Source organism: Misgurnus anguillicaudatus, chromosome 24, assembly GCF_027580225.2.
Source record: "Misgurnus anguillicaudatus chromosome 24, ASM2758022v2, whole genome shotgun sequence".
NCBI lineage: Eukaryota > Metazoa > Chordata > Actinopteri > Cypriniformes > Cobitidae > Misgurnus > Misgurnus anguillicaudatus.
In genome coordinates, this window is record NC_073360.2 from 6,837,810 (window position 1) to 6,847,308 (window position 9,499).

The 9,499-nt window shown below is 37.4% G+C and overlaps 1 protein-coding gene across 1 annotated transcript; it reads left to right on the plus strand.

Moving 5' to 3' along the window:
* The first annotated feature begins 1,294 nt into the window (after positions 1 to 1,294).
* Positions 1,295 to 9,230, plus strand: LOC141361663 (cytochrome P450 2G1-like). The gene is made up of 9 exons (XM_073863258.1): positions 1,295 to 1,567; positions 3,524 to 3,686; positions 3,780 to 3,929; positions 4,027 to 4,187; positions 5,679 to 5,855; positions 5,948 to 6,089; positions 6,436 to 6,623; positions 6,771 to 6,912; positions 8,303 to 9,230. Exons 1-9 carry the CDS (start codon positions 1,397 to 1,399, stop codon positions 8,482 to 8,484), a joined length of 1,476 nt encoding a protein of 491 aa, XP_073719359.1. The 5' UTR covers positions 1,295 to 1,396; the 3' UTR covers positions 8,485 to 9,230.
* The last annotated feature ends 269 nt before the right edge of the window (positions 9,231 to 9,499 follow it).

Genomic DNA, 9,499 nt, shown 5'->3' on the forward strand with positions numbered 1-9,499 from the left:
CAAGTGAGTACCAGACCTTTTTTCCACACTTCAAGCACTGCCAAAACTAAATAATTTTTTTTTATTCTTGCTTCAAGTTCGCTACCGTTTAGTACTGTTCACTTGAGTGCTTCCTTAATAAATCATAAAGACCTTTCTGTTTGGTTTATAACATCAACATTAACCCATTAATCATATTAATATGTTGTGGGGGAGCTGAAGACTTTCCCAAACACATTTTTATAGGTTCAAAAATAGTGTCTGTTGTAGTTGCTGGCAAAGGATTCAGGTATGAATTTTTGTCAATATCGCACACCCCTAGGCTGCATAAATGCGCAAAGGTAAGCTATTACTAGAATAATAAGCTATATTACACTTTTATGCGCATACCCAGTTACGTGATTGATCATGTTTCATGCGTTTATGGTCGTCTATAGTGTGTATGAAGATTCTTTTTAAAATGCCAGTTTAAACGAGGATCGTTTTCATTTTAAAATGCCGTTTTAAAACACAAATTCTCTTATGTAAACAGGGCCTAAAATATCTATGTCTGAAACAAAGACAAAGTGGATAATGCTGCAGAAAGTACACAATAGCTTTAAGTAAATATTTGTAAACACTGAAGCTAAATTCAATTGTCACTTCTTTTTTGTTCTGTACACAATTCAGTAATGTACCATTTGACAACCAAATAAACAATTACATAGTGATGATGTATTTAAAAGTGCATCAGCAGGTACGTTTCTTTCTTCTGTATGCACTGTACAAGAAACAAATGGGACAAAGTTTCTGGGATATACAGCCTACTCTTTATGCCAGATCTTACAAGAGATAAAGCAGGTAACGAGAAGTGCAAATAGAAATGTTTTAAATCCTAATGCATTACATTGAAAATAAGACCAAAATACTGTGATTCTTATCGGTCGACTTCATTCATTAAAAAATGTACCACCTTATAAGCCAAGCCCAAGAAACGTTACTAACAATATATTATGGCAACACAGCAAGAGCACAGTTTTACAAACAAACAATACACATCAGTTCTAGACAGTAGTTTAGTTCAAATTCAAAACATATTTTTTGTAACGAATGTTAAACACCCAGGACATAGACTTAGTTGGCCATAGTTGGAATTGATCAGTAAAATTTAAATATCAAATTATATTAATCAGCCAAGTCATCTATCAATGCTGCTAGGTTTTATGTGTTAAATGATAAGAAGAATGTCAGAGTGCACTTCAGTTAATGTGTAAAAGCAGGTATTTGGACACATAATTCACCTCTGTCCCATTCACACGGGAACCACCCCTTATTGCACTGCACCCGCCTTACAAATATAAACACTAAAGGCAACACAAAACAGACAGTTTTGAGAAGAGACTTTAAATAGACAGAAAGAAACAAATTGTACCGAGAGATGGAAATCTCTAGTTCATTGCTGTTGGTCATTGTCTTGGCCGTTTTGATGTTGGTGATGTGGTGGAGGAAGACGAGCGGACTTTCTTTACCACCAGGGCCGATGGCACTGCCACTGATTGGTAACTTACATTTGATGGACAACAGTGCACCCTTCAAAAGCTTTACAAAGGTAAGAGAGAAGACTGTGTGTGTCATGTTATATTAATTGTATATTTAAACTACACATCAAAATCAAACATAACATGAATTACAGAGTTAACTGTGAAGTCATTGTGTTGTTTATCTGTGATATCCGCAGTCATCTGCACTGCTGAATTAGGTAAACAGACAGCTCTAATTTTCCTAACCCGACTTTAGGCATCTCAGAATGTTCAGTGTATAAGTTTATTACACTTGGTACAATCAGCCTTATCGACTGAGTTACAAAAGTTTAAATAGGGTCATATCTTACTGAGTGATATTAAAACAATGTTAAAAGGATAAGACAAACAAGTGCAAGTGTATTCCACAATCCGTAACTGGAAAGGTAAGTTCAATATAGCAACTTCACTATCCAGCAACTGTGTATTTGAACTATAGCATAAGCTAACAATGGGTGCATCCCAATTCAGGGTCTAAATCCTTCTAAGGCCACAGACTTTGAAGGCAAGACTAGGTATTTGAAGGCTGCAGCCTCTAAAGTCCACGAAGTAAACTGAAATAAGACGTTCTAGCCTACAGGGGGAGTTGCATCACTTGCTGTTCCCGCCCTCCAAGCCTGTCAGCGGGACACAACAACTGAGACCTATCAGATTTTTAAAAATAAATATGGAGCTAGATATTTTGTATTTTATTTTAGAAAATATGACCCATTGATGCAAATTAAACTACCCAACATTATATAAAATTTACCACCCTTAGAAATATATAAAAGTAAAACGCAACATGCACAATATTGCAGCAATAATATTAATTTACATCGCTAAAAATTTATTTATAATTATAGAAACCGTGACAAGGGCTGTTTCTTACTAAATGAAGTATGATATAAAACACATTTATTTATTTATTTTATTATAAAACAATTTATTTTGATACTACTAAATTATAATATACGATTGTACAACATGAAATAAACACAAGAAAACACCCAGTTAAAGTAAGGCGCAGTAATTTACTACAGTGTTAATGTGTGAAAACAGTGTTATGTGATTGTGACAACCTGATCTCATGAATTTCCGTGGCATAGTCACGGAATTTAGTGCTAATTTTTCCGTGGCATTCTCACGGATCTCCGCATTTTTCCGTGGCCCTGCTACGGACTGCCTTTTTCGTGGCATTCTCACGGATTGGTTACTCAACTGTTTTGTCCTATTTTTTTTTCCATTTTTGCTTCGGTTTTCACTTGTGCCGCGACTGATGACGTTTTACAAGTCCACAAGAACACAAGTTCAGACAAGAACGCATATTGAGAAACGGCCAAGGACCTTTAATTTGAAAAATATACACTTTTATTTAACTACAGTTCTAAATGTTTATTTCAAAATACACAGACGTCACAGGGGCATTGAATCCTGGGAAAGCCATGGCTTGGAAATTGAAAAAATTGGCTACATGTAAAACCTATAAATACTTAAACATACAGTACATAAAATCACAAAATATATATTGAGCAGTTAAAATGTGTTTTGTGTGGCAGTGTCACATAGTCCTCTCCATTAGCTTACCGCCTCTGGGAAGAAACTCGTCCTTTCAAGGTACTGTTTCCATCTTGTGGGTCTCCTCTCGTACATGAATAAAACGTCTTTGTAAAAAAATTGTCCGACGTCGGCACTAGCTTGCTGGAGGAATCTGTGGAAATACAAAAGAGAAGTGGGATCCAATACTAGGCTGGGCATCTCTGGGTAGGTGACGGCGCTCCTCTCGGGGTCCTAGAGCACCCAGCTCTCCTGGCGCCACCTACTCAGGGATGCCCAGCCTGGTATCGGATCCCATCTATCTTTCGTATTTTCACAGATTCCTTCGGCAAGCTAGTGCCGACGTAGGAGGGCCTAGTATGGACTAATTTTTTACAAAGATATTTTATTGCAGTAGAAACATTTACACATCTGCTGTGTGTGTAAGTAAAGTCTGTTCTCTCAAACAGTGGAGTAAAACCTATGGTCCTGTGATGACGGTGTACCTCGGGCCACAGAGAACCGTGGTTCTGGTCGGTTATGACACTGTGAAAGAGGCTCTAGTTGATCATGCAGATGACTTTGCAGACAGAGCTCCCATTCCTTTCCAATACAAAGTTTTGAATGGCTATGGTACGATAATTCTTTTTAGGTTTGCCTGACTTTATAATCATACACTATCAGTTAAAGTAGTGTAAATGTGTTTACCATCCTACATGTTTGTAGGTCTGTTTATTAGTAATGGTGAACGTTGGCGTCAACTGAGGCGTTTCACTCTCACTACATTGAGAGATTTTGGGATGGGGCGAAAAAGAATGGAACAATGGATTCAAGAAGAGAGCAGACACTTTGTGAAGAGCTTTGAAGACACCAAATGTGAGTACATAACAATAATGTGCACTAATGTAAAAGAGTGTGCTGCATTCAAATCTGTCAGAAATAAAAGAATGTAAAAAGGTTTGTTTTCTCACAGCTGAACCAGTTGACCCAGCATTCTTTGTGAGCCGGGCCGTGTCCAATGTGATTTGTTCCTTGGTGTTTGGACAGCGCTTTGAATATGAAGACAACAACCTACTGCACTTGCTCCAGATTATCTCCAGAGTTCTGCGCTTTGTTAGCAGCTCTAGGGGTCAGGTGAGCAGGAGGAACATGATGGGGTTGTAGTGTGTGGTTAACAGGGAATGAACCAAAAAATTACATTCCACTTGATAGCTGCTGATGTTGATGCAGCCTTTTGGTTACTTTGCCTTTTGGGAAACAAATAATCATGTTCTAGGAACCTTCTTTCTAAGTTTAAAAAATTACATTCCTGGAACATTTGTTACATTTCCAAAAAATATATCTTCTGTATTTATTTTAAAACTCACAGTTGTGTATTTAAGTAATTTCTTAATGATTTTATGTAACTGAAAAGGTTTGGATTGTTGCACCAAAATTTGGACAGCTGGTTAACTGCAGTTGTAAGACAATAATCTGTTAGCCTAACTAAATGTTTGGCATTGAATGGGGCATTAATTAGGTGAAGAACTAAACAGAGTAATGAGAGCAAGCAGGTGAGAGGCCTAAAGTAATAATAGAATTATTAACAAGGGGCAAAGTCAAGACGTGATACTAGAGAGCACATGGCACACAGAACACAAACAAAGACCATGTTCTTCCCCACATGACCACAATTTCCAGAGCATAAGTTTGACTCTTGACAAAAACCAAGACTAGAACTAGAGGTCAGGATCCAAACATCACACTCTGACACAAAGACAAGGACGGTCAAGATCCTGTTGCAAGAAGCTAGACAAAATCACTGACTTTGACAGGCCTAGGGGCAACAACAAGTGCAACAACACAATCAGGCATGATGAAAAATAACACAAACAACACAAATTAAAGGGGAAAACGTGCAAGAGGCCGGGGGCTGGGTGGTGCTACATCGTGCAGATGGATGCCAAGTATGAGACCTGGAGAACAGACCATGTGACTCCGGCCTAACATGGACAGATGAAGGGAACCAGGCCAGTGTGGTGTAGGAATAAGTTCATGGGAATTTGTGAAAGGATAGAGCATAAGTGACAGGAGAGCGGGTCAAAACCTTCAGGGTAATCAGAATGCACTCTCGAGGCTTTTGGTCCGGAAAGCAAAATCAATGCTCCTGGACCGGAATGCACTCTCGTGGCTCTCAAACCGTAACGCACTACCGAGGCACTAACACCTTGCTCTAACACAAAAGACATGGCTGTCATGACCCTGTCAAAAAGACTAGAGATAGAATCCCTAAAGGCTAACACAAAAGTTACATCTGTGGTTTAGAAGAAATATAAACAGATGCCTTAATATATTGGTAATAAACACATTATATGAGAAATTATACTTTAGGCTTTTATTCAAATGTCCCATCCATAATGCTGGAGTTAGTCATGTTTATCTTTGCGTCTTGGCTTAAAGCTGCAAGAAAGCGGTTCTTATAATTGATTTAATTCTATATGTTGTGTGTGATGTGTCTGACTTGATTTATTTTATTCCTTTCATTCATGGTAAAACTACATAATAATTATTTAGCCTGTCCACAGTGTTGGATTAAACTCTTATTACATAAAAACTCACCAGATGCCCTCATCTCAACCCCAACAGTTGTACAATGTCTTTCCTCGACTAATGGACCACTTACCTGGCCGTCATCAAGCCATGTTTAAAGAGGTTGAAGACATCAAAAACTTTGTTCTGGGTAAGATCAGTGAGCATGAACTCAACTTAGACGTCCAAGACCCCCAAGACTTTATTGACTGCTTTCTTATCAAACTTAAACAGGTAAGCAAGATTCTCTAGCTGCTTTATCTACATATTGTTCATTATGTAGGTATAAAAAGTCAAGTATCCTGTTTCTTTGTGTGTTGTGATAGGAGAAGGACAATCTTGACACAGAATTCCACAAAAATAACTTGTGGACGACTGTTGCTAATCTGTTTTTAGCCGGTACAGAGACCACCAGCACAACGCTTAGATACGCACTAATGCTGCTTATTAAGCACCCACACATACAGGGTAAGATAGTTATAATGTGAATGCCTAATATGTCTCTTTATAACCCCTAATAGGCTTTGAACCACAAGTATGTTTCTTATGGTAGATATCCAATAAAGACATGCCCATGGTCATTTGGCATGCGTTGCTTTGCTGTACCAGAAGTCAGTACTAAACTTTAAAAAAGGCAAATGTGCCTGTGGTCATCAGAGCTAATAACATTTAAAAAAGAAATGTAAACTCTTGTGTCTTTACAATTTATTGTACTCAAAATATTATAATGTATTTTTCATTTTAAATAATTTAGGTAACAAACAGAATAATATTTATAATATATAATATTTTATGTTTTGGTATATTTTAATAGAGGAAATGCAGAAGGAGATTGACAGAGTTATCGGACAGAACAGAATGCCTACAATGGAAGACAGGAAGTCCCTCCCCTTCAATGATGCTGTAATTCATGAAGTTCAGCGGTATCTGGACATTGCTCCACTCAATGTTCCCCATTATGCTACACATGATATCACATTCAGAGGTTATGTGATTCCAAAGGTAAAAATCAACAACTCATACTGTGACCTTTTTAACTTTAAAATGAATACATTTAGAGTATTTATATTATTTGTATTGTGTTGGACTTCGAATTTGTGTAACTTTAAAGGAACATCACTATAATTTAATTGTTTTGTATTCTTTCAGGACACAGTGATACTTCCCATGTTGCACTCTGTCCTTAGGGATGAGGGACAGTGGGAAACACCTTGGGAATTTAACCCTGAGCACTTCCTGGATGCCAATGGCAACTTTAAAAAGAATCCAGCATTTTTGCCCTTTTCTGCAGGTAATGTTTCATGAAGCAACAATAGTTTCTCTCTTTCTAGTTTTGTAAAAGGACAAACATCTTCCAGCAACTGGGTTGTTTGGCATTGTTGCACTGAAAGTGCTTCTTTTGCATATATTTGGCCAATTTACAAATATCTTTGAGCAGCTTAATCTGTCGATAATATAACCCATCAGCTGATTTTGCCTTTTGAAAATGATTTAAAATGTTTAATCAAGCATCTAGCACCACAGAATCTAGCTAATAATTTTAATGGTATTTAAGAACTAGTTTAGGGGGAAATTACTCTTATAATCTATTAACCTTAATGCCATCCTAGGATAAAGAAAAACATTTCACATTTCAATAAATATTTCATCCCTGCTGAAAAAAACAATAAAACCATTACAGAAAATTCTAATGGTTTCCATTAAAATACCAATAGGAACCATAATCTTTTACCATTAAAACCACTGCACTGTAGTGTGTTTTGGGCCATATTCCATTAGAACCAATACATAGAACCAATACATACCATTAGAGACCAACAAAGACCAATACATTGTAGTGTGTTTTGGGCCATATTCCATTAGAGCCAATACAATTCCCAATAAAACCATACAATTTCTGTGATGGTGACTATTGTTTTTTTTAGCAGGGATGTATTCAGCCCCTTTGCTACAACACTTAAAATTTAGCTCAGGTGTCTCCTATTTCTCTTAAACATTTGATTGGAGTCCACCTGTGCTAAATTAAATCCAGACAAGAAAGTAGAAGCAGGGAGAACCTCTGGTATGACTTTCTCTTCCACACCTACCCTAAAGAGCCACACAAAAACAAAACAAAGTAAATATATTCCATGATGGAGCAGCGGCAAACATAACATCAAGTTTAGAAAGACAGAACTTTAATATGAATTTATCCCATTGTACCTTGTTACTAAAATATAAAAAGTCTGGCAAAACACTGGGGTATATTTACATAGGTTGTGTCCAAAAGCTCTATAATTCTGCTTTCTGAGGCAGCATTCCAAGGCAGGAAGGCATCAAGGCACATCATCCGAATCCAATGCTTGGTTTACTTCCTGATTCCTGAGATACCTCCATCGTCTTGTCCCACAATTCTATGGGTGGGCATGTGCAGGGAATGTGATTGGTTGAGCCTGGTTGGGTTCAAAAATATTTCTAGTGAGAAATTAGTATTGTGGTTTTCAAATATTGGATTCATTATCACAAAGGCGTCCAGAAGCGTTTCTCAGAGCTGCCTTCATGCCTCCAAAGTCAATGCTTCGTGAGAATGGAAGGAATATATACCTAGGATGGTTTTAAGTGAAATAATTGCATAAATTATGGTTTATTATTCTGTGAACTATTCCGTTTAATGATCAGTCATGTGTGTTATATCTACACAGGTAAACGCGTTTGTGTGGGAGAGTCTCTGGCTCGTATGGAGCTATTTCTGTTCATTGTCTCTCTACTTCAGAAGTTCAGCTTTAGTAGTCCAGAAGGTCCAGATGGCATAGATCCAAGTCCTGAAGTCAGCGGCTTTGGCAACATGCCTCGAAACTATAAGTTAATTGCCTCCCCACGCTGATAAAACAACCTGTCTAACTATGAATGTAATTGTGAGAAAGAGCCTAACAACAATCAACACACGTTTATTTTATCTTGTAAAGTCTTTCAGTCAAAATTCACAGCCTGTTTTTACTAATATCTGTTTAAATGTTAATTAAAGCTGATGGTAACAGTCTGTCCAGTCTTACATTTGGTCAAAACAATTTATCTCTCTATTTGTTGTGGCTGCTGTAAATAAATATGTACATGAAATGATTATTATTGATAATGTACTGTATAATGTGTTGTACATCAAGCGGTTTTAAGATAAAGGTTCCCTTGTAACGGAGCACACTATTAACACAGCTAGTTATAACCTACTATGATATGAGATCATTTGGTTTAGAGGGGTTTCAGACCTTAGCTGTTTTTTTTTTACCCTGGTTCGATTCGTTTTGGCATATCTGAACATAAAACAATCACGGTGTAAACCGAGCCCATTTCTCCAAGTGGGACATGTTTTCACATGGTTTGGTTTAGTTAGAGATATGTGAACAGTCAGTTTGAGATTGTCTGAACAAGGTGGTCTCGCTCCGATTGCAAATGAACTCTGGAGCGGCTGGCTACTGGTGAGAAAGTAAATCAATCCAAAGCACCATCAAACCAGGCTGTATCATAAACATAGACTTCTGAAATTATTGTATTAAAATTACCTATTTCTAAAGAACTACATTGCTTGAATTGTTATTTGTTATCAGTTAGCTACCAATAAACAATTGCTCTTTTGTTCTTGGGTCTTATTGCTTTATTAAAGGCGGAGTCCACGATGTTTGAAAAACGGTTTGGAAAAGGAGACGGGCCGACTACCAAAACACACTTATAGCCAATCAAATCAAATGCCGGGTTGCGTATGTGTGGGGCGGGTCTATCAACAGAAGGTCCAGATTCTATTGGGGTAGGGGCGTGTTTGTTTAGGTGATTTCAAATATCAACATTGGCTTTCAAACATCATGGACTCCGCCTTTAACCATGAATATATTTGGTGACAAATTCTT